Raw genomic sequence first — 26,705 nt, 5'->3', positions numbered from 1 at the left:
GTTTCATTGTTTTAGACGTGAAACCATGGCTGATGTGAATGGCCGCATTTACACCGTTCATCAGCAGTTTGTGGAGCATGTGTGGGTGCAGGAACATTCACAGACAGCGCAAACAGTGACGGTTGTCATGGTAGTAGCTACTAATTTAAAAAATTTCATAACGTCACCAAAAGATCCTTGCGAGTTATGTTCGATTAAAAATTTCAGAAGGGCTATTACACTTTTTATTTCTTGAAAATAATTTCGAGAATAAGTGATTTGTAAATCCGTTTTTAACTTAGCTTCCAGAATGGATAAGATCACACAACATCAGAAAGAGTTTTTTCAGGAGCTTTAGTTTTCAGTGAAAGGAAGCGGTGCTTTTCAAGTAAATTAGAGGCCATGAAGCAGCTGGATGATCCAAACCTCTTCCTGCTCGGTTGAATTATTATGCCACACACATCCTTTGCTGCTAAACTCCTTTTATATACATGTCGTCGCATCTTATTTTTGCTACATTTGGTCGTTCATCGATTATAATGCTATAAACGTTGTCCCTAATTTTTGAGTTTCATTTTCGAATGATGCTACTGGTTGTTGTATTGGGACGGGATCAGTGGTCCACTTTTGTAATTGGCTGTACAAGATATCTGCGTGGGGCATTATTTTATACAATAACCAAAAGGAAAATTTGGCTGTTGTTAGACCCTATGCTTGATTCACAGTTGCCGTTCGGTCGCTGGTATCTTCAATGTGGTAAAGGCATTTCAAAATAGCATCTTCATGCTCATGAACTGTAAGGGCTGTTCTCGATTTAAAGTTCCATCTTGTGGCTGATTCACGTGGGATTCTTCGTTCCACAATTGCATCTAGAACAGCCACTCTTCGAGGTGAATGAGAGGGGAATACAGGTACATCTGCAATTGTGTTGGAAAAGAGTTTTACTTTTTATTTTGATTTGTATTTTGGGTAAGAATTACGTTCATTTGGTGCGCATAACACTGCATATAGCACGCAAAACGATACTCTCACAACTGTTTGGACTCCTGCCTGTTGGACACGCAAGCCGCAAGCACCGTCATAACTTTTCTTTCTGTTATTGGCCAATATCGGCGAGGACGTTTTTAATGCGAGTTGATAAGGAGGGAGCATCGATACCAGATGAATTTAAAAAAGCCCAAAATCTTCCAACAGGCTCTCCAGTAGATAACAGGTAACGAAATACTACATCCAACTGAAATTCAGAACATACGTGAGAGGTTTAATCTGCTATCACAGACACAGAATCTGCCTTAACTATTTCAGCATTTATTTGCTCATAACACACATGTAAGATGCACTCTAGTAAATCCTTGGATGTACTCTTAAAGATTGTAACATTGTTCATGTGCTCTTTTTTGTTTCTTCAACTGCATCTAAAGCTGAAACGAAATTTATTAGCGCTCTCAATATCCCACGGTTGTTAGATTCTGCTGTTTTATTGTGTCCATGTAAGGCAAGTTCAAGCTCACCGCAGAACCTACGACAGTCAGTTATTTTGGAGAGAACATGACAATTTTTCCTTCATTGTCATTGTGTCTTTCTATATACTGTCTGAAAGCTGAGCTAAACTGTTGCCTAATTTCTGTTTTTCCAAGGACTGATAAATCTAAAGAAGCATTCTATGTGCAATAGATTATTCCTGCTTCTTAACTTTCTGTGTTAGCTGACTTAGATCTGACAATCCAGTGCATGTCGAGTTTGTATCTTTACCCTTAGCAGACAGCATGCACGGAAAACAAAATAGTTTATTTGTAGAAATGCAGCCGCAAATCCAACTATTTCTTTTATATATATTTACGTCAAAAGACCTGAAAAAGTCTTGCTTCGGCTTCATTCAATTCGAAAATGTGTGTGAATTCCTAAGGGGTAAAACTGCTGAGGTCATCGGTTCCTAGACTTATACACTACTTAAACTAACTTACGCTAAGAACAACACATACACACACATGCCCGAGGGAGGTTCAAATGGTTCAAATGGCTCTGAGCACTATGGGACTTAACATCTGTGGTCATCAGTCTCCTAGAATTTAGAACTACTTAAACTTAACTAACCTAAGGACATCACACACATCCATGCCCCGTGGCAGGATTCGAACCTGCGACCGTAGCAGTCGCGCGGTTCCGGACTGAGCGCCTAGAACCGCTAGACCACCGCGGCTGGCCCCGAGGGAGGAGTCGAACCTCCAGCGAGAGAGGCCGCGCAGTCTGGGACATGGCGCCTCACGGAGCTGAGGCATCACCCGTCCAAGTTTTTTATTTCACGTTTCTCTGCCAAGCTTAAAACTGAGAAATTTGTTTCTAAAAGATATTGACAGTTGTTCATTCTTCTCTGAAGACAAACTCGAAGGATGAATATGCACTTGAACACTGAAGCACGATTCGTAACTGAATCCACTGTTAAACGACTGTAAGAAAATCACTCCATTACAATGAAGACACGTAGCTATGTCCGCCTCGTTATTATTAAACATTACCTCGAGCAAGCTGATGTCCCCACGTTCTGATATGAGGTCTGAGCCCACCGAATAAGTACTCGCCTACTGGCTCGTACCCTTGCTCACAGAAAGCTGGAAACGTCTCAATCCGTCACCCCTTTGCAGGAGATACACAACTGCCAACTCCTTTAGTTTTCCGTAGCAGAAGAACGAATTTATTTATCCCTGACGATCACTCCCTCTAGACGTCATACACGCAATACTTCCGAAACCTCAGCTCCACCCACAGTGTCCACGACTTCCATCTTCCATCTTTAGTGCATTTTATCCCCAGAGCGTCATTAACAACACTAACAAGACACTATATTGTCACACGTTACAACTGAAACTGGTCGCTAATAAATAATATGGGGAAACTGCACAATTTAGACGGAAGAATTCGTAGCAGACATCCGAACAAACAATGTCAAGCAAAATTTTCTAAGTACAAAGTCACTGAGAAACATTAGAAGGCTTTAGCTATGGTACACATGAGATCGGGTGTTGCAAAATCTGAGCTACTATCATACAGTGCTATCGCAGGTGTACACTGGTTTGCTACAGCTAAGCGGCGTATCTACTTTTTTGCCCATCATCATCCATAATACCATCAACACAATACTACATTACCTGATAAACATCCCAAACGCTACTCTGAGTAAGAAACTGAATACTTATTTTGCTGTTTCAGTATATTTCACTAGCAACTACGGAAACAGGCCACAACGTTTGGTTTCGAATTAATTATTATCCTCTACGTCACTAAGGAAAATTAAATAATGACACTAAGAACTACAAAGGACGCATGTCACCACAAATTATTTTTACCGAAAGTGTGATAAAGGTAGAGTCCTTTTACGGGAGCACGCTGAAAAGTAATGATTCTGAATTTTATTACGTGTAAACTCTTTAAGCTTTTTAAGTAAAACAAACTGTATTAACATTCTGCATCTTTATTCTTTATGCCTACATATTTATTTCTCAGCGTAGACACGCTGGCGACGAAATATCTCCCAACAAGAGACCAGTTTGTTGAAACCGTCGCTGTAGAAAGTTTGACTTGGTTGATGTGTTGATGGACCCACAACCTCACCTCTGCTTGCGCCGCTTCATCAATATCAAAGTTAAATCCTCGAGGGTGTACTTTAAGTTTTTGAAACAGACGAAAATCGGATGGAGCCAAGTCGTGGTTGTATGGGGGATGATCGATGACAGTGAATCCAAGGCGTCAGATTGTTTCAGATGTCGCAGTGTTCCTGTGTGGTCTGGTATTGTCATGTTGAAGGAGACGGTGCTCTATATGTGAACGAACTATTCGAATTCGTGCTTTCAGTTTTCTGAGGATCTCGCAGTCCCGTGCAGAGTTTATGGAGGTGTCTTTAGGCATGAATTCGAAATGCAGCACACAGTGAACATCTCAGAACACTGTGACCACGACTTGGTCTGTTGATGGCAGGGTCCTGAACTTTTTTGGCGTCGGTAACTCTTTGTGGCGGAACTCCATTGATGTTCTTTTGTTTTCAGAATCGAAATGGTGAATCCAGTTTCCGTCACTTGTCACAATATTGTTAAGGAGCCCTTCACCCTCACGCTCAAATCATGAAAAATATTGTTGACACGTGTCCAATCTTTTCCGTTTCATGTCAAGAGTGAGTATTTGAGGCACCCAACGTCCACACATTTCTCTGTGCCGCAGATCTGCAACGATGGCCTGTACAAGCTCTTGTGATACGCCACACTTACCTGAGAGCTGTGTCTGTGTTATCTGGCCATTTTGTCTGATGAATTCATCAGCGCGATTCCGCTGAGTCTCGTCGGTTGCCACATGCGGTCGCCCACTCTAAGCTCTGTCACACACGCTGAAGTTAGCGCCACGATTTCCTTCATTACAATCCAACAGAGCACATTACTGATGTTGATACAATCATCAGCGCACACAGATTTCATGCTTCAACGGATTTAAATTGGTGGCACGTTTTCTACGGTTAGAAACTCGATTACAGCACTGTTCCTCACGTACTGACTTAGTTACGTGGCACGCAGCCATGTTACACGCTGCAACACGAAGCTCTCTGCCTGCAGATGGCTGTAATTTGCATAATACCTCAATCGATATTGATTAACGCAACAGAAAATTCTGAGGCATTACTTTCCAGCACGCCCTCGTAGTTGCCACGGTCCCGTCGACATCGCCTTAAAAACATTTCTAAGAGTAGAACTTCATACCAAGTTTTATAAGATGGGTTCTGTTGTTTGAAAGCTTCTTCCGAATTGTTTTCAACCTTTTTTTCTACATGATACCAACTCTTTGTGACGTGAGACCAATACTCAGGCTCCCACGACTTGTTGCAACAGCAGCTAATGTAGGTAAGATAGGTATGTTATTGTTGATGGCTGTCAGACATTTTCATCATTACTAATTCTTATTAAATGACTTCAGGCCATCAGCTTGCTGCTCTGTTTTAATAGGAGGTAGGAAAATTCTGACATCGAAAATTAAAGTTTCAACGTGAAATGCAGTTTTTGTCTTGCCAGCAGGTTAGTTAACTTTCAAACAGAAAGGATTAAGAAACTTTTTGAGTATTTTAGTGTGTACTTTACGTGGGCTCTTTTTGGACTGTTAGAGTCCGGCTAGATTCCTAAAAAGGATTCGTAAACACCCGTGAACTTAATGTTGTATGCACAGCACAAGTGAGAATGAACGTAGTACACAACGACGCGAGGAAACATTAGTCAAACGGCAAGCAGAGTCTGCAAGGTTTTTCGTAGCCTCTTGTTTTTAGCTGAGTCACTTTTCTGGCAGATAATACCTCAAACACAGTGTCTGAAAGAAAGTAAAATTATCGCACTCTGAAGTGTTAAATGTGTCTGAGGTTATCACTTGTAAGCTCGTTAAGAGAGGAGCACAATTGAAGTAAGGGATTAAACGCTCATTCCGCTAATTTTTCGTCTCATTCCTCATGCAATATCCGGAAACTGGCATGGAACAATTTTGCTCGTGCATCCAACTGTTGTTAACGTAAACAATCATTCCTTTAATTGTCATCATCAAGAAAGTCTGTGATGAGAGGCAAATATACCTGTAACGCCGGAAATGCATATCCTCCTATTTCCATCTATTGTACTATAAAGTTTTTCCTTATTTTGTTACCTGAAGATATGACATTTCTGTGTCTTTATATATTGTAATTGTTTTACTATATATATATTTACGCATTTATGTCGATGTATAATTGGTTTGTTTTGTAAATATTATTTGTATTTTTACGCTGGGTCTTGCCTAGGGAAAACTATGCTATCGAACGATTACATCGATAGGTCGTGTGGAGAACAAAAGTGTTTAGGATCTTTGGTAGTGTTATCTCTGCCGCGTGGAGCGCGGGCAGAGCAGAGTCTGGCTGGTTTGGCAACATGTAATTGCGCTCGACTTGCTATGATACTTCCTGGCACGGTATCGCGGACGGGAAACATTAGCAGGCATCCATCAAGAGCCCGTTTCGCCTGGTGACCGTGTCGAGAAGAAGGCGCGCCAACATCCAGCTTCTGCAAGAGCTGCGGCCGACAATGAGTGATTGTCGCCACCTCCTCGATCGACGACTGCAAACCTTCAATCAACCAACAAGGAAGACTGAAAGCACGTAAAGTTTTACAACTGTATGGCAGACCTCAGCTTTTCAAACTATTCCATTAGCATCACTAAAATACAGCAACTTAGCATGAACCTTTGTTGCTCATTGTCCCAATTGCATTACCAAGCAGGGTCCCTTTCTTTTCCGAAATGAACTCGAGTGTCGTTGAAATTCAAACGCCAGCATTAAAATAATATCATTCGATTTCACTGCTATAATTGCAAAGTTCAGTTAAGGTATTCATAGCTGGCTACAATATTTAGATTACACAAGCACAAATTAAGAGTGTTTGGTACATACTAAATTTTACTATTGTTAATTGTTCAGAATCATTTAATTCAAGTTCAAAGTTAAATCTCTTATTTCTAAATTGCGTAGATTCAAGTAGCTTTTGAAATAATTGTTGAGGTAGCCCAAGACTAACCTTATTTTATTGAATTTCGTAGTGCTTCAGAAACAAAGTTCACTATTAATTTCAGTCACTAAATCAACTTTCAATTTTCCGGTTTTATTAATTCTTTTGCTAAATTAAGTCACAGTGTAGCGAAATTTATTACTTCTGACAAACATTCAGTTTTCACACAACACGTGTCAACCTTAAGTTGCCACGCTTTTAGTGCTAATTTTATGTGCAATAACCTTTCTTTTTCCGTTATTATAGTAGTTGTCCATAGGACTGGCGACCGTAATTTTCCCCAAATATGAAATATCTAATTAACACCAGTTAATTGTTAACGTAACGACCGCACATTTACTTTCTTTTTTAACTTTACCCTTTCTCAAAATTAATTTCCACCAGTTTCATCTGCATTTTTCCTTTCATTTAGATGTAACCCTTTCCTCCCTCTTTACCGACAGATTAACTTCGGTGACGATTGCTTTTCCCAAATTTCCATTAGGTACACGCGGTTTAATTTTTACTCTCATTAAGGTCGATAAGTGAGGGGGAGGTTACATACTGATCAGCCAGAACATTAAAACCACCGACCTACCATCGATATAAACCAGACCAGACGATAGCAGCGTCGCCTGGAGAGGAACTACTACTAATCAGACACACCCAAGGTGCATGTAGTATCAGTGAGCATGCTGTCCGTGTGTAGAATGGGGAAGGCGCGTGATGTATCTGGGTTTGACCGAGGGCAGATTCTGATGGCCTGGAGGCTCGGCACGAGCATATAGGAAACTGCACGAATTGTCGTGTGTTCGAGGACCGCTGTGGTGAGTGTATCCAATAAGTGGCAAAACCAAGGAGAAACCACGTCCAGAAGTCGTGGGGTTGGGCGGCCGCCCCTCGTTACAGATGTCGGACGTCGTAGGTTGGGCAAACTGGTAAAACAGGACAGGCGGCGAAGTGGGATGAAACTAACATCAGACTTTATTGCAGGGCTGAATACATGTGTGTCTGAACACACACCGTGGCAAACACTCCTAACGATGGGCCTCCGCAGCCGACGAGAACGTGATGCCAATCCTGAGCAGTCCATTCGGCATATTGTTGGGCCCATCTGTTCTGCGCTCAGTGGTGTCGTGGTTGCAAAGATGGACCTCGCCATGGATGTCGGGAGTGAATTTGCGCATCATACAGCCTACTGCTCACAGTTTGAGTCGTAAAACGACGTCCTGTGGCTGCACGAAAAGCATTATTCAACATGGTGGCGTTGCTGTGAGGGTTCCTCCGAGCCATAATTCGTAGGTAGCGGTCATCCACTGCAGTAGTGGCCCTTGGGCGGCCTGAGCGAGGCATGTCATCTACAGTTCCTGTCTCTCTGTATCTCCTCCATGTCCGAGCAACATCGCTTTGGTTCACTCCGAGACGCTTGGACACTTCCCTTGTTGAGAGTCCTTCCTGGCACAAAGTAACAAGGCAGACGCGATCGAACCGCGGTATTGGCCGTCTAGGTATGGTTGAACTATAGACAACACGAGCCGTGTACCTGCTTTCTGGTGAAATGACTGGAACTGATCGGCTGTCGGACCCCTTCCGTCTAATAGGCGCTGCTCATTTATCGTTGTTTACATCTTTGGGCGGGTTTAGTGACATCTCTGAAAACTTAAAGGGACTGTGTCTGTGATACAACATCCATCGTCAACGACTGTGTTAAGGAGTTCTGGGAACCGGAGTGATGCAAAACTTTTTTTGAAGTGCGTAGTTAGTGCTACTGCACCCACTAACAAGAAGAGGAATATTGTAATTTTCCTTATGCAACTTAACTTGTGCATTTAAGACTGGCATTTTAGGATTCATCATTAAAAGTGTTTTCTTTTCCCATTTAGAATCCAAAACTACGACGGAATCGTCAACAACATCTCTAATGGTTCAAATGGTTATGAGCACTATGGGACTCAACTTCTGAGGTCATTAGTCCCCTAGAACTTAGAACTAGTTAAACCTAACTAACATAAGGACATCCCACACATCCATGCCCGGGGCAGGATTCGAACCTGCGACCGTAGCAGTCTCGTGGTTCCAGACTGCAGCGCCTAGAACCGCACGGCCACTTCGGCCGGCCAACATCTCTAATGTCTTTCGCAAATGCCGAAAGTGGAATTCTGTCAACCTGTACAATTTTATATTTCTTCGGACTACGATCCTGAAGCTGTCAATAAGTTAATCCTCAAATAAAAAATACTGTTTCTTTCAATCGTGATTCACACACCACTCACGAACTAAATTTCAATAGTCTGCTCAATCGGAGGTACCCTAAATTTTGTACTACACGTTACATGCTCCAGTGCTCCACGAATGCACCGAAACAGCAATATAAACGGGAAAATGGCTAATATTTATAAAAAAGTTTCTGCCTTTCCGCTTACTTGAGGCTGATGAGTTACAGGCATACTAGTTTCCATTTCGACATGACTTGAGGTGATCTACACGCGTACTTGAAAGAAACAGTGTAAATTTTTATTTTCTGATTTTATTAGAATTTAATGACTCGTCAATGACGAAATCATTATAGACGGAACCCTAACTCAGTTTTGGGTAGATGGGGACTTGGCAGTGATCTTCCTGAAGAAATCTGTCCGACAAACGAATCGAGTGATAAGGAGAACTCGAAATATCTAAATGAGGATGAATTGGCAGAGATTTGAACCTTGTTTCTTCAGAATACTAGCCCTACGAGTTAAACAGTGCCACAATTCATCTGATCCTCTTAAGTTTCCTAACTTCAATAGATTACCGCGTACCACTCTCTTGGCAGACAATTGCCTTTCAATTTTCGACTGGGAAACCCCCGAATACGAGGCTAGTCTGTTTAAAACAGTGCTACCTCATTCGGTTTATCCCTAGTGTATAAAACTGTTTTGTAAGAAGTTATTTAATAATATGAAGTGTTAGTGCTACACTGAAGATTCATTTTTCACTCCCAGTCACTGCTCACGCTACTCAAACCTTATTTCAGAACGTAACACTACACACTACTTCTGACATCAGGACTACAGAGACAATTCCAGAATGAGATTTTCACTCTGCAGCGGAGTGTGCGCTGATATGAAATTTCCTGGCAGATTAAAATTGTGTGCCGGCCCGAGACTCGAACGTAGGACCGTTGCCTTCCGCGGGTAAGTGCTCTCCCAACCGAGCTAGCCAAGCCCGGTTCACGAGCCCTCTCAGTACCTCGTCTCCTACCTCCCAAACTTCACAGAAGCTCTTCTGCGAACCTTGCAGAAGACAAAGCTCGAGTCTCGGTCCGGCACACAGTTTTAATCTGCCAGGAAGTTTCCTACAGAGGCGATGTTTGGCTTCCATTTTGTTTACCATAACTTCCCATCTGCTAGCCTGAAAAACCGAATCAGTATCTTTATATAACAAGAGAGATAAGAGAAGAAAAAAAGGAGCAAAAAAAAAAAAACGGTCTGAAAGTGTTATGTGAAATAATTCGAGTTTTGTTATTACTGTCACTATTATTATTATTATTATTGTCGTTGTTATTTACTTGTATTACATTTTATACCAGTCCCCTACACCGTGTTGTCTACGTAATCCTCCACTGTATTGCTTAACTTTTTGCTTTTTTACCTGCCTTTTTTGCTAAGTTTGTTTTAGTCATCTTTCTAATCGCCTTGGTTAATTTATTGTGCAGTTTTATTCCTTGGTTGGAAGTGCTGTTTTTGAGTTTTATATTTATTCTTTCTTGGTAAAAGTAAGTTTATTCTAGATCTTATTCCATGGTCGTAGACAGAACTGTTTGCGAAGTAACTGTCAATTTTATTTTTTATATGCACAACTGATAGGTAAATATATTCACATGGTATAATTAAAATCGACAGTGTTTTGAACAATTTTTACAATGAAATAGATTACTATTTTTGATTATTATTTTTAAGGCCCTTTTCTGTGATTTGAAAAATGTTCATATTTTGCACATTTGTTCCTAGAAAAGAATTCGGTTGCTAAGAATGGAGTGTATAATCTGAATAGTACGGAGATGGCTGTTGCGCACTGATCGTAAGTCCATAACACACTGAAGACATTCTGTTCACAAGTAGCTACGTGCGTTCACACTACTTACCTGTGAGTCAACAGATCTTTCCAGAAATTTTTGTGTTTGTTACATAGTGTATAGTGATGCCTTCTACATTTCATTTAATAGTGTTACTTTTCCTCTTCAAACTGAAATGTATGGCATTTGTTTTTTTCTGTTACATGTCACTTTATTAAATATTGACCACTTGTAAACTTAACTGAGTGTTCCTTTTTTTGCCTGTAAGGAGTTCTCTTGTTTTCTCAGTGACAATAGGCTGCTGCCATCAGGAACGATTTGTTTCCCCATGACATACTACTGGGGAAGTCACTGATGTATACAGGGTGTTACAAAAAGGTACGGCCAAACTTTCAGGAAACATTCCTCACACACAAATAAAGAAAAGATGTTATGCGGACATGTGTCCGGAAACGCTTAATTTCCATGTTAGAGCTCTTTTTAGTTTCGTCAGTATGTACTGTACTTCCTCGATTCACCACCAGTTGGCACAATTGAAGGAAGGTAATGTTGACTTCGGTGCTTGTGTTGACATGCGACTCATTGCTCTACAGTACTAGCTAGAATCAAGCACATCAGTACGTAGCATCAACAGATTAGTGTTCATCACGAACTTGGTTTTGCAGTCAGTGCAATGTTTACAAATGCGGGGATGGCAGATGCCCATTTGATGTATGGATTAGCACGGGGCAATAGCCGTGGCGCGGTACGTTTGTATCGAGACAGATTTCCAGAACGAAGGTGTCCCGACAGAAAGACGTTCGAAGCAATTGATCGGCGTCTTAGGGAGCACGGAACATTCCAGCCTATGACTCGCGACTGGGGAAGACCTAGAACGACGAGGACACCTGCAATGGACGAGGGAATTCTTCGTGCAGTTGACAATAACCCTAATGTTAGCATCAGAGAAGTTGCTGCTGTACAAGGTAACGTTGACCACGTCACTGTATGGAGAGTGCTACGGGAGAATAAGTTGTTTCCGTACCATGTACAGCGTGTGCAGGCACTATCAGCAGCTGATTGGCCTCTGCGAATGGTTCATCCAACAATGTGTCAATCCTCATTTCAGTGCAAATGTTCTCTTTACGGATGAGGCTTCATTCCAACGTGATCAAATTGTAAATTTTCACAATCAACATGTGTGGGGTGACGAGAATCCACACGCAATTGTGCAATCACGTCATCAACACAGATTTTCTGTGAACGTTTGGGCAGGCATTGTTGGTGATGTCTTGACTGGGCCCCATGTTCTTCCACCTACGCTCAATGGAGCACGTTATCATGATTTCATACGGGATACTCTACCTGTGCTGCTAGAACATGTGCCTTTACAAGTACGACACAACATGTGGTTCATGCACGATGGAGCTCCTGCACATTTCAGTCGAAGTGTTCGTACGCTTCTCAACAACAGATTCGGTGACCGATGAATTGATAGAGGCGGACCAATTCCATGTCCTCCACGCTCTCCTGACCTCAACCCTCTTGACTTTCATTTATGGGGGCATTTGAAAGCTCTTGCCTACGCAACCCCGGTACCAAATGTAGAGACTCTTCGTGCTCGTATTGTGGACGGCTGTGATACAATCCACCATTCCCCAGGGCTGCATCAGCGTATCAGGGATTCCATGCGACGGAGGGTGGATGCATGTATCCTCGCTAACGGAGGACATTTTGAACATTTCCTGTAACAAAGTGTTTGAAGTCACGCTGGTACGTTCTGTTGCTGTGTGTTTCCATTCCATGATTAATGTGATTTGAAGAAAAGTAATAAAATGAGCTTCAACATGGAAAGTAAGCGTTTCCGGACACATGTCGACATAACATATTTTCTTTCTTTGTGTGTGAGGAATGTTTCCTGTAAGTTTGGCCGTACCTTTTGGTAACACCCCGTATAAGGTACAGTATTCATCCTAATATGCTACTGTGAGAAACACTTATATTTATATATTGCGCCTTTAATAGGTGTTTCACTAACAGTTTAGTCTTATTTGTGTTGTCACTACTCTTCATAGCTTCATAAAGCTACCATTAGACACAGGTGCTAATACACATTGATCAATAATGGGGCAGAAAACATTCCACTGAGTTCTGAAGGAACCATATTCCCAGTCACGTGAAGTGATTGAGGAAATACCGCGAAAAACCCAACTCGCAGTGACAGGAAGAGGAGCTGAACGCCGTTCGTCCACGAGAAGAGGCCAGTGTGTTAACCACTGCGCCACCTACCTCGATAAGGCTGTACGAAGCAGTGTCATAAAACTTACTGTCATCCACTACGGACGACCTTGGTACGACTAACAAATGATGGACCAGTAACGTGCTTATGGTTAAGATCATAAGGCTGAATCGATGCTAAACTACCGCGATGGTACTAGAACTCAGAAAGTGCAATGTCCACCGTAGCTGAGCGAGGAACAGTTTTCTAATCCCACTCAGACCATCCTGAATGAGGTTATTCTAGGGATGTCGTAAACAGCTTCAGAAGAATATTGAGATGGTTTCTTCAACAGGTCTCGGTTAGATCCACCCCCTCAACGTGGTCTGAGTTTGTTCAAAATGGTTCAAATGGCTCTGAGCACTATGGGATTTAACATCTGAGGTCATCAGTCCCCTTGAACTTAGAACTACTTAAACCTAACTAGCCTAAGGACATCACACACATCCATGCCCGAGGCAGGATTCGAACCTGCGGCCGTAGGTCTGAGGTTGTGCTCCACTTGTAATGTTCTCATTGTCGACGGGACAACTTACAGAACCTTCCTTATTCAGTTCACCTTCAGGGTCGCAATACAAGCTGGTAAAACGATGTTAAGAGAAGATGTATATCGGAAAACACATAATCATTTTTCCTTTTCCTTTACTGCATTTCTTGAAGAAAGCTATCCACATCCAGCCGGATGGTTTTCTGCGTGACGAAAACGGTGTTGCGTTATTATGTAATGCGGCTTTACGATAACTATATTTCCGTAAAGTACCATTACATGTTCTTAGCGAATTTTCAGGTCCAGGGCGGAGTTTTGGAATTTGTTCGACTAGGTCTCCAGTCAGTATTTCGCTGCGTTAATCTGGAAAGAGCTCCGTATCTGGAAATTTTATAGTAATCCTAATGTCAAAAGAGAATATAAAATAACGACGCAGGACAGTCGGATTAATCGAAAAATTGAAAGTGAGGAGTTTTCATACAACTGAACTAAGAAAGAATTCGTAGTGTTGTAAAATAAAGGTTAGGAACATAATGACGTCCCGGGCAGTTACTTTTTGTCTTGTATTAGCAGCTCAATTTAGCACGAATGTCTACGCAACTGAAGATACATTAGGCTATTATTTATCAACGGCAAAAATTGTAGAAGATAAGAACAGCTAAAATTCAAGCAAAATAATTAATATTCCTGAAGATAACATGCGAGCTTAAACTGACTTCTGTTATGATGTGTGTACGAAAATCAGTGAAGCCTCAGCACTCAGTCTAACAACAGCACAGATATGCGAATCGACGTAGGAAGATGCCCATTAAACTAACAAGGATCTGCCTCAGCAGTTTCGTTCGGGGAAGCTTACAAAGCAGAAAATTGTTTTCGAGGAATAAACAGAGCCGATGATTACAATTCCACCTCCAGAGATAGCCAAAATGTGTGTGACTTTATAAAAGTGACAGAGCAGTAAGTTCTTAATTGTTTTCGTCAACATAGAAAGCTAAACGGTTGTTACGTTAGAAGGGACAGCGTTTTGTACTCAGACGTACAAATTTATTCAGTTTTACGTCAGGGCAAACGCTGTTGTCGATATGAGAAAGGGGTGAATTGAGAAAGGGGAAAAAAACATTGATAATCACCAGCTCAGCTGCTAAAATCCATTGATAGCGAGCTGGAGATAATCCTCTTAGACAGTGAGGTTTTACAGGGTGTACGATGTTAATTGTTTGCTCCGTGGTTGTTGACTGCGCAGGCCAACTTGAGTGGGGGTCTTGAGAGAAATCACGTTTTATCAGTCACATTGTCATTAAAAGCAAGGAAATATGCATAAGCAGGTCATATTATTTATTGCTGATGCTTATAAACAGTAAAGACGTAACACGAAGTACGTTTGCAGCCTCTCTTAAAACAATAAGTACGCATGAGACTTCAGCTTGCAGTACTTCTACGTTTGTAATTAGAAAATCACTGTTTTTCATTTCATCTTCTAGTTGTGAACGTGATAACTGTTCTCCGATGAAGCACGATATTCAAGGGAAACGGCGAATGTTCCGCGCTAATCACTAAGTCAACATGCACTGAAACGCCAAAGAAACTGGTATAGGCATGTGCATTCAAATACAGAGATATATAAACAGGCAGAATACGGTGCTGCGGTCGGCAACGCCTATATAAGACACGTGTCTGGCGCAATTGTTAGTTGCTGCTGCTACAATCGCAGGTTATCAAGATTTAAGTGACTTTGAACGTGGTGCTATAATCGGTTCACGAGCGATATGACACAGAATCTCCGAGGTAGCGATGAAGTGAGGACTTTTCCGTACGACCATTCCACGAGTGTACCGTCAATATCAGGAATCCGGTAAAACATCAAATCTCAGACATCGCTGGGGCCGGAAAAAGATCCTACAAGAACGGAACCAACGACGACTGAAGAGAATCGTTCAACGTGACAGAAGTGCAACCCTTCCGCAAATTGCTGCAGGTTTCAATGCTGGGCCATCAACAAACGTCAGCGTGCGAACCATTCAACGAAACATCTTCGATATGGGCTTTCGGAGTCGAAGATTCCACTCTTGTACCCTTGATGACTGCACGACACAAAGCTTTACGCCTCGTCTGGGCCCGTCAACACCGAGACTGGACTGTTGATGACTGGAAACACGTTGCCTGTGATCGGACAAGTCTCATTCCAAATTGTATCGAGCGGATGGACGTGTACGGGTATGGAGACAACCTCATCAATCCATGGACCCTGCATGTCAGCAGGGGAATGTTCAAGCTGGTGGAGGCTCTGTAATGGTGTGGGACGTGTGCAGTTGGAGTGACACAGGAGCCCTGATACGTCTAGATACGACTCTGACAGGTGACACTTACGTAAGCATCCTGTCTGACCACCTGTATCCATTCATGTTCATTTTGCATTTCGACGGACTTGGGCAATTCCAGCAGGACAATGCGACAGCCTACACGTCGCGAACTTCTACAGAGTGGCTCCAGGAACACTCTTCTGAGTTTAAAAACTTCCGCTGGCTACCAAACTTCCCAGACATGAATATTATTGAGCATGTCTGGAATGCCTTGTAACGTGCTCTTACGGATTTATGGACAGTTATGCAGTATTCATGGTGTCAGTTCCCTCCAGCACTACTTCAGACATTAGTCGAGTCCATCCACGTCATGTTGTGGCATTTCTGCGCGCTGGCGGGAGACCTGCACGATATTAGGCAGGTGTGCCAGTTTCTTTGGCTCTTCAGTGTATTAGACCCTCACGGAAACATTACGTCAGTTTTGTTACAGGGATCGTATTTTGGAAGTATTCTTTGTATTGGTTACCCGATTCTGTGATTTAGCATTTCGTATCACTTCTTATATCTGTCGTATTTAGGGAGTAACATCCCTTCCATAGACAGATCGTCACAGAGTTATGTGCCAACTGCAAACGCAGTGTAGTTGAGAGCACTCTTATGTTTTCTTGTCTCGTCAATAACGGAACTCTGCAACTACTATCCGTAGAATTCGGCAGTCCATCTGAGGGGCTATTTCGTTGCTTTTCACCATAACGCGCTTTTATCTATTTGGCAGTGTTGAAGTAAGTTCTATTACTGCTTCTGTTACTTTGCGCCTTTACTTTCGGTTGGACTTTGCACGCTATTTTCCCCCCATGACATTAACAGGATACTTTTCACTACTCCATCATAATATTGCGGAGCTACGGTGTCTCCGTTCGACTCAGTAGGCGAGATCCTCAGTAAAAGCCTTACCGCCAGCACGTTGATCCATAACAATTTAATCATCAAGGAACGACTGTCAATCAGATCTGGTGACGTTACAATTACTGAACTAACGTCTTTGTTTTGCTTTATTTCAGTCTGTTAATTTTATCAGAAATTGAGTGAGAACAGACGTATAAATTAATTATCAGTTTGATGAAATTGAAAATATATAATGGATACTGATTAGTAGTAAGAGCACCGAGGGCCATTTTGCTGTTCGCTGTTAAATTTGTTTTAACTGGGAACTCCAGATGGCTGTAGTTTCTAAACGTTTCAGTCGCTTCACACTTCAGTTCACGATGATTTTTCTCGTTTTACCAGACAATTTAAAAAACTACTATAATGTAATTATAGAAAGTATTTTCATGTAACTAAACAAAAAATTGATATGTGCACTCTTAGTTGGGAATATTAATGTCTGTTGATTAATAAACAAACATTGTTTTCAAAATAGTTTTCAGTTTTATTTTGTAAGAAACTATGAATCACTTCCTGCCCCATTCCCCCCCCCCCCACCCACAGATTCTGGGTATGCGTTCACACGAAGTTAAGATAAGTTAAATGAATATGACTGTAGTATAAAAGAAGTCATACTTTACCTTGTTCGGCTTAATCACATTTCCAAACATCCAGTAAGAAAACAGGGTCACAAACGTGGATATTCTCTCGATGAAAACGATCGAAGATATTATAAAGGCTCTCAAATATGCAGACTGGACGATTTTGCTTATCTCCTTCCTGGAATAAAAATACCGCATGATTAGCTATTCATTGTATGTGGCAACTGCGTTGCGACTTCCCACTTAATTTCCAAATAATTTTCCTTTCGTAACAGTCAGGAGAAAACGTATTTAAAAGCATTATCAGCTGCTTTACCTGTTTCCGGATTGTGTGAAGCTGTGGTACTAATTTTGACTTATTTATTGTTCGCTAACCGTCTATTGCATGGCTTAGTGACTTCGGAAAAGTCAGATTAAAAATAGAAAATTGTTGGGTGCCTTCCTTGTTTGATCCTAGGTTTTCCTTCTCTGGCGTAAGCGTGACTTTTATCTATGGAAATTTTTTCGTATATGAAAGAAAACCGAAGTTACACAATGCCTCAAATCGTATGTCAGCTTATAACAGGCTGGGTGAGACAGTATACACATCAGAGATCTGTACTCAGTAAAGCATCGTGCTGCTGAAAACTAACTATCGTTTAAAGTTCAGTTTTACTTTTCTTGGTTGATTTCTCTAAAGGCGTCGTCTACGTATTGTTTTAACATTAAGGTGTGGTGTTCTCCACACTTACCAGCACTTACTTCACCCTCTATTTCGATACAAGTTGCTGCCTATTCCACTTTACAGAGCGGGCAAATATATGCCTTTTGCGTTCTTGGTTGAGGTTTCTTGTCAACGAGCGACTGCACTGTCATTAGCTCGCTTTCCACAGATACTAAAGACGGTAGCCATTGGACCTGCGATTAGGAGGAAGGGAAGACGATTAGAGTTTAATGCCCTGTCTACGTCGTGGTAACTGGAAATGTAGCACATGGTAGGATTTAGCCAGATGAGGAAGAAAGAGCCCATAAGACCAGTTCAAGCATTCAGCTCAAAACTATTTGGGTACGACCCAAAGTACCTCCATCAAGATCTCCGTCAGGAATCCAGTGTCATAATGACTGTTCCACAATACTGTTCGACTAACTTACTTTTCGCATCAGCAGCTTCCGGAACGTCGTAAATTGCTCGTAGATGAAAGATGCTTAAATCAACAATTTTTTCCATTTTACGGAGAGTAAATCGAAAAAATAGGTTTTCTATATCGCTTATGGGCGTTGAACATATTAAATAGGCTATTACGTATCTTTTGTTGTGATCGGTCCTGTGGTTGGGAGACTGACATAATGGTAATTATGGAGGTGATAAGCTCTTTGTCCTGATTCTGTGCTTGAAGGATTAAAATTTTTGAGCTGAAATCTGTCTTTCCGAAAAAAAAATACGTCTGACTGCAGGTTTCATGGGAACTCAGCTGAATGTTAGTGTATCATTGGCACAATATTTCGTTAATGCACCTCTTAATATACTGAGTCGTCAGGTGAAACGCTCTCCTGGCCGTTTTGCCCCTTGACTCCTCCCATGATCTTCCTGTAGTTCTGTTGATATTCTTTTGTTTGCTGCCCTCTACCCGTATTTGGACCCGATTTCGGAGAATTCTGTACGTTCTAAGAATGGAAAACGGTTGCCTTGACTCGCGAGCCGTGATGCATGCTGGTTCACATCGATGACATTATAAGACGATATATGCCACTTGCCATCAGGGTACCGTCCTGGCGGATAGTGGTTCGTTTGGGTACTGTTTATATGGGATAATGTGAGGCGTCTGACATATAATATTCACCTATTGGAGAATTATAAGGAAAGCTACTGTACGATTATGCACATCTGTTTGTTCACCCACAGTAGCCCACAAGAGAGCTGAGGCTTCACAATGACAAAGCAATAGATCATAGCTCCAGAGTTCTGTCAGAATGGCGTGAGGAACGCTCCACGGACACGAGAGTATATCTGTTACTCAGCTCCTGGACGCCTGGCCACAATGCTGTTGTGCACATACAGAACGCCTTCGAGCGAGATGTCCAATTCCAACCAGTCAACGTGAGTTAAGCACTCATGTATCAGCACCGTTTCCCAACGCCATAGGTCTCTTGGAGTACATGCTACGATGCACTGCCGCCATTTTCAGATCAATGGACGTGTTACACGCTACTAGGTAGCTGTCTCTAATTAAACTGTTTGTAAACTTAAGTTAAGACCGGCAGTGAAATCTGCTAGTTTCTCTCTGTTAATTGTGAATATTCAGAATTCCTTGACTGTCTTCGTCCCTTAGCAACCTTATAAACTCGTTTCAAGTCACTATTCATTTTGTTCAGCTGATCTCCCAAGCCTTTTGCCACTCTCAGAATTATGATGTCGTTGGCAAACTTCGAAGGTTTGATTTCTTCTCCCTGAATTTTAATTTCCTTTTCCTTGGTCGCAGAAAATACGCGGCGGGTTCAATAAATAATGCAACACTTTTTTCTGAAAGCAGGAATACTGGGAGAGCCAGTCGGAGGCAACGTCGTACTGCTTCCCGCGCAGTGCATACCTCATTGGGCCAAACAGATGGGACTCGAAAGGTGCGAGATCTGGAATGTAGGGTCGATGGGGAAGGACTTCAGTAACAGCTCTCTGCTTGGAACGCATCATTATTATAGACGCTATTTTGAATGATACGTATGGCGCCACCATATACCGGAAGTTCTTGGATCTATAGGGGCTGAAGCAGAAATATTCCACTATGTCCCAAAGCAAATTACACAGTTTTTCAATCGAAATTGACCGAGAAAAAAAAATGTGTTGCATTACTTATTGGACGTCCCTCGTATATTCCATTTATTGTATCTTCATTTTGACTGAATTTTACAAATGCTTCGCCTTCCTCTATCCGATATCACGCTCAGTCCGTGGTCACATGCTTCTCTGGATTTACCCATCGTTAAAATTCCATCCATGTGCTGTATAACGCATACTATGCGTTTAATTTTCTTTGATGAAGTGTATCAAGAATTTTTTGTGTACGAAAGTAAAGATCTAAGGAATTATACTTCTCATATGTTATGACAAACATTGGCAACTCTGAACACTTAATATGAGAGCTACTACCGTACTCCTCTGATGTCAGTTACTTTCAAATTGACACTCATCATCCGGGAATAATGCTCCTTGTTCTGACTGCCAATCTTATCTGAGAAGTTATACCATGCAATGGTAGGTTTGTTAATAGTCTGCAGAAAGAGATTATGTCAAACACTTTTCTAAAATACAGTAACATAGAGAACATTGGTGTATCAGAGTCTGTCCGGTTTAGTACGTCAAAAATACGTTACACTGATCATGACTACATTAGTACTGAGTTTTCCATAGCAGTTACACATTCCACAAATGTAACTGCATATAACATCAAGATATATTTCCTTCACTACTTGCTCAAAGTACATGTTGAATAACATCGAGGATAGGCTACAGTCCTGTAGCACTCCCTTTTCGACAACTGCCCCTCTTTCATGTCGTTCGACTCTTATAACGGCTGTCTAGTTTCTGTGCAAGTTGCTGCTTTTTTTCTTTATTGGGGGGGGGGGGGGGGGAGGGAGCTGGCAGCAGCGTAATATGCCGCTCTTGGAAGTTGCTGATGGTAATTCGCTCCTTGTATTTCAACCCTCCTACTTTGACAGTGTCACACTCAACAATATCAAAAGCTTTTCCCAAATCTACAAATGCTATAAACATAGGTTTGCCTTCCTTGAACTCATGTTCTAAGATAAGTAACGGGATCAGTAATGCCTCGCGTTTTCTTAGATTCCTCCCGAAACTGCACTGATGTTCCTGAAGTCAGTGTGCCATGCGTGCGCGAGATCCTTTGCGCCGTATTATCGATTGTATCTGCTCGTGTTGTCTCTGGCCCATTGGTAGGAGACCAGAGAACGCCTGGCCGGAAGAGGGCGCGTATGCTGAGGCGGACGCGGAAATAGCGTGGCTCGGTTAGCTATGGGGAAGTGACTCGCCGCCGGCAGTGTGGCCGGAGACGGAGCGAGTGTGACTCTAATGTTCGGGCTGTATACTTTATAAATCTAGGGACCGCTGTTTTCTCAGTGCTAACGGGCTTTCTTCGTTCCTGCTGTAGTACCGCGAGCATGACGAGTCTGAGAACTGTGGGCTCCCGTCGCTTCACAATCGTCGACCCGTTCTCTCTTACTGAGGCACGCAGGAGTCGTGACTTTTTGTTAGTGCGAACGATGGGTGCACGATCATACTGCTGCAAAGTAGCACCGACAAGGGAAAATAACCATTTGTAGAGATCAGATAGCCTTTAACGCAGCTGTGTTTTGTGAGACTGTGGAGGCTGTAAGACGAAAATTAATTGATGCGAAGTACAGAATTGCAAATATACTCCATTAGAGGGGAAGTGATATCTGGAATGTTTCACGGTATAGTCCATGCTTCAGAAAAAACACACTAACTTTGTCCAATGCAAACAAAATGTTTGTATTCTTTTATGTTCCACCTCCACTACGAAAAAACTGCGTCAAACGAAAACTGGGCACAGAGCAACGTCAGTGCTATACCCCTGCGACAAAAAAGCGCACTATTTATCTATTTCTTTGATCAGAACAATCTGCATTTATGGGCTAACAACGTGTTGTGCAGCTTATCACTCATTTCTGTAATTTATTTTAATAATTCATCACCATTCCGAGATCATGCGTCATTCTCACGTAATGTTTTCTGGTACCGTAAACCTGGTATACTTTGACCACCACGGTTAATTTGACCACTCATATACCTAACGTTTTACAGCACTCTGCAGACTCTCAGTTGTGTGTTTAGTATATGCTGTTTTTTGGTTAAGTTTCGTCAAAGGTCAGTTTCATGTGTTTTTTTGAAACATTGACCACAAATGGAACGTAGTTTGTAAAATGAAAATAAATAGTGTTACGTCAAATATAAGAGGAATGAACTACTCCTTTTATCAAAACCAATATTCCTGAATTTTACAAATCATAGTGTAACATTTCCTTAATCCAAGACGTAATAGCAGGCCAGTGTGAACTGTATAATGACGAGATTTTGATGTTTTTGTTGTTACCAGAGTACTGGTGATGCATTATCATCGTTATATATGTTTAAGTTCCCACTGTGGACATTCGATGTTAATGACAAAGGTTTATCGCAATTTATTTTTGTATTATTCCATTGAGGTTCCTTAATGTTTTAAACATAATTGTAAACTGTGGGATAATTAATGCCTCAACCTAATGTTACACATAATATTAAGAATTTGAACATATCGATCTTCATACGACTGCTATGATTTTAGTTAATATTTTTCTCGCCAACTATATCTGACATGTGCTACGCACTTGTCCCTAGAGAAGGGCACTAATGTTTATATCTTAATATTGTTTGATGGTAGCTCCTTCTAGTGGCTAAAGGCCACGTAATTTTTAAAATATAATTGTGACAGAAATAATTTTAAGTGTATGATAACTATTTCGTTCTATGATCGGTAGTAGTAACAAGTCGATCTTGATATGATACCTTGAGTACTGACGAACCAAAATTCTGTAAGCCAATATTAGTGTGTGTTTAATGTCTAGTAGTAATACATCGACCAGAACGTTACCACCATTATGGTGGTGTTCTTGCTAAACATCTTTGTCTCATGGTCCTTACACGGAGGGCCCTATAGAGGTCACCATGCGTATTCCATTACGTTAACAGCTTATTTTCTTTCTTTTTATTCAATTTTAAGTTTTATGTTACAGTTTGATGAAGCTTATTTGCATTATCGATATACCTATAAAAATGGTTCAAATGGCTCTGAGCACTATGGGACTCAACTTCTGAGGTCATTAGTCCCCTAGAACTTAGAACTAGTTAAACCTAACTAACCTAAGGACATCACAAACATCCATGCCCGAGGCAGGATTTGAACCTGCGACCGTAGCGGTCTTGCGGTTCCAGACTGCAGCGCCTTTAACCGCACGGCCACTTCGGCCGGCGATATACCTATAGTCTGGACGAAAGTGTTGTCCGCAAATAATTGTATTTAAGCTTTATTTAGCCTGTTTTACGGCCATTGGCTGACAGTGATGTAATGCTGGATATGGTGGGTGGGGCTTCCGCCATTTAAGCGATGTAAATTGCATATCACACAGCACGAGACTGTGTCTCTTTTGAGATGTGAAGTAGGATTGTTGTGTCATGGTCTCCTGCTGCACAGCCGCCTATGCCGCTAGCGTCGCACGATGAACGAGGAGCTCTGGCATAGCGAGTTACTTCTACTGAGCAAACTATCGGTTTTCCACAAACGAAGCTCGCTGTTACAGACAATAAGAGACCTGGAAAACGCCGACTTAAGCGGCAGGCCAGGACGTCTACAGGTCAGGCAGAGGTGTCTTACACGACCACGACCTGCACGGTCGTCTCCAGAAATGAGGTTGCCATTATCCTCGAAACTGCCTCGAATGAACCTACCAACTCCTAACGCCACGCCTCCTGTGAAATACGCAGGAGATTACTGCGTAAGGGCGGGGGGCGACGGCAGTTTATTGTCGTTGTCCTTTGAGTTCCTAGAAGCGCATGTTGCGGCCAAGGAGCTCCTAGCTGAACACCTAGTCACCGAGAATGCGCTCAGGGACCTAGGATGGCGCGAGACTGTGAGAATTACCATACGTGGCCTTCCCTGGCTCGTGTCAACACGGGAGGTCATTGGGGCGCTGAGCGAGCTTGGATTCTACGGCGTGGCTGATCTCCGCCAGGCGACAAACAGGAAACGCGCGGCGGTCTACCTGTTTGTAGGCCCCGCCTGGCACCAGAAGAATGGAGTCCATGTCCGGAGGCTGATGCGGTTCGAAGTCGAAATTGCGTCAACGCCTCCGACATGGAAAAGAGTGAGCAATACTTCTGCTGACAGCAACTAAGCTACGTAGAAGTATTGCCGTAAAGCTGAGGCATGCGGGAAGCGCACGACACTCATGCCTGTTCCCAGCCACAGCCAGCCGGCGTGGCCGAGCGGTTCTGGGCGCTACAGTCTGGAACCGCGCGACCGCTACGGTCGCAGGTTCGAATCCCGCCTCGGGCATGGATGTGTGTGATGTCCTTAGGTTAGTTAGGTTTAGTTCTAGGGGACTGATGACTTTAGAAATTAAGTGCCTTAGTTCTCAGAGCCATTTTGAACCCAGCCACACGCCGCCCCACCGACATGCGTCAACTGCGGCGGCAAACACGTGGCCAGCTTTCGCGGGCACAATCGGTTGGCGCCGCGAAAAGAAGAGCAGACGAAGGCGCAGAAAGAAGGCCCACACGACCAGATCTGCTGCCCCTGCTCTACTATCAAGACCACGAGCGCCCGCCCCACAAGCGTGCGACGCCAACACGACGACGGAATATTCGGAAATCTGCGAAAGGATGGAGGGAGCAAGCATACTGCTGTCGAAGCAGTTCATGGCTGTCTTGATGCAAAGCTGCCGCAAAGCAACCGACGAATGCGTCAACATCGGTCTGCCCCAAAAGGGAGACAGAGCGGCCACTACCAACCGCTCCCGGCGCCGTCCGCGCCGCCGAGCAAAAGCTTGCCTCACGCGCCGCGAGACCCAGGAGGGCGGCGTTGAAAAGACGAGCCACGCAGACGTGGGCGGCTGAAGAGCAGGGAAATGACGGAGCGCCATTCATCTTCAGCACCAGTCAGACCTCCACTCAGGGGAGGACGGAGGCCACCACACAACAGATGCCTGCCTCCCCAGTCACATCATGCTGGTTGACTGGGGCAAATGGCAGAATCCAGAAGAGAATTCAGCGCGAGATGGACCGCATCTGCGAGTGGATTCTGCAATCGCTCCCGGATGTTGCTTTCACACGAGACACCAAAAGAATAACATAAAACTAAGCCTTCACAGGCGCAGAATCCCAATAAAACATTGCCTTCACAGGCACAGAACACCACCTATGGCGGCTGGCTGGCGAACTTATGATCGAATAAATTACGGGCTTGTCCCCCAAAGTGAAAAAGAAATACATTGTGTTCCAACAGCACAACCTAAGGCCATACAGCAATGGTTATATGCCTTCTAGAGTGGGGGTTGCTCAACGCAAGGTTCAGCCTACTCCCATGCGTATAGCTTTCTTTCTTTCACGTTTTGTTGATGTACTACGTTTTCTCCTTGTGCTTGTGGTTTACATTTGTTTAAGTACAAAATGGTTCAAATGGCTCTGAGCACTATGGGACTTAACTTCTGAGGTCATCAGTCCCCTAGAACTTAGAACTACTTAAACCTAACTAACCGAAGGACATCACACACATCCATGCCCGAGGCAGGATTAGAACCTGCGACCGTAGCGGTCGCGCGGTTCCAGACCGTAGCGCCTAGAACCGCTCGGCCACCTCGGCCGGCTCTCTAAGTACATTCATGTTACTCTCTTCACAAAATAAGTGGTCTGATAATGACCAGAACAGTCGCCGAAGTCGGTAACCAGTAAATAAACAAACATCTTTATGCGGTTGAGACTGTTTTGTCATAAAACAAAAAACAAAAAATTGTGAATTCCTCGTACGCCTGTAGAAAAGGCACCTATTTTTGGTAAGACAGCTGGCCAGCTGATAATATTAAGTCCACATTGCTTGTAATTGGGTATTTTCCGAATTAGCTACCCGTGTAATAATTATCTTGTTATCTGTTTGTTTGCCGTTACTGTCCTACGGACCTGGTTTCTGTCGGCTATTGCGCCGCTGTGTTTGAACTTAAGACCCTTCACAATACTTACTAATTTCATGTATTCATATAGATCCTGAAGCTCCTCTGTCAATTGTTAAGTTGTTGCAAGTCCGCCGGTCGCTAGTTCACGTACGCCGTATCAGCCGTAAGTGCTATTAAGGTTCCTTGGAGTGTAGTTCTATCCGCTTAAGATTGGCCAGCGTTGCCGTAAACTGGTCTTTATGACCGAGACATCGTGTTCCTTAATGGAAATTGTATGTAAAATTGAAGTACTTGAAATGGTTTCGTTGTGTAGATATTTATCATGGGGCCTTAAGTCATTTGGGCAATTGCTGGGAATAATAATTTGCTCGATCTTGACATATAATTCTGGTAACTTCAAATTTCATTGTAGTTTTACTGAATCTACTTAATACTTTAAATTTTTGTGGTTCCGCCGAGTTAGGCATTTATCATTGAGCCTTAAGCCGTTTGTGCTGTTGGTAAGTATAATTATTTGCTTGATCGATTGAGGTTACCATGCGTTTCAAGCATTTTATTTTCAAGCATTGTATTTTCTCATTGTAAAAAATTTAATTATTTTTTCTGTTAACAAATTGCTGTTCAAGTATACTTTATTTTGTGGTCCCAGTAACTTCCCACTCCCTAACCAGCCCCCTGCCGCTTCAGTCTACCAGTCGTTTCATTCTTCTGCAAACAATATGTGTCAGTATTTGGCAACCATTACTCATCAAACTAACAGATCGTTAATAATCACACTCGTTAACACCTCCCTTTTTGGAATTGGAATTATTACAGCACTCTTAAAGTCAGGGTATTTCGTACGCTTC

At 42.6% G+C, this 26,705-nt stretch overlaps 1 protein-coding gene across 3 annotated transcripts in view; it reads right to left on the bottom strand.

Moving 5' to 3' along the window:
• The window catches only part of LOC126183603 (ATP-binding cassette sub-family C member 4-like), a 267,542-nt gene that overhangs the window by 125,922 nt on the left and 114,915 nt on the right, over positions 1 to 26,705 (bottom strand). For all 3 annotated transcript variants that reach the window (XM_049925712.1, XM_049925713.1, XM_049925714.1), the window contains exon 7: positions 17,182 to 17,320. In XM_049925712.1, the coding sequence (XP_049781669.1) occupies positions 17,182 to 17,320 (139 nt within the window). The remainder of the gene's footprint in view (positions 1 to 17,181; positions 17,321 to 26,705) is intronic.

Source organism: Schistocerca cancellata, chromosome 4 (assembly GCF_023864275.1).
Source record: "Schistocerca cancellata isolate TAMUIC-IGC-003103 chromosome 4, iqSchCanc2.1, whole genome shotgun sequence".
Classification (NCBI taxonomy): domain Eukaryota; kingdom Metazoa; phylum Arthropoda; class Insecta; order Orthoptera; family Acrididae; genus Schistocerca; species Schistocerca cancellata.
Note: the sequence above shows the minus strand (reverse complement) of the source record. Positions and strands in the feature narration are given on the sequence as shown.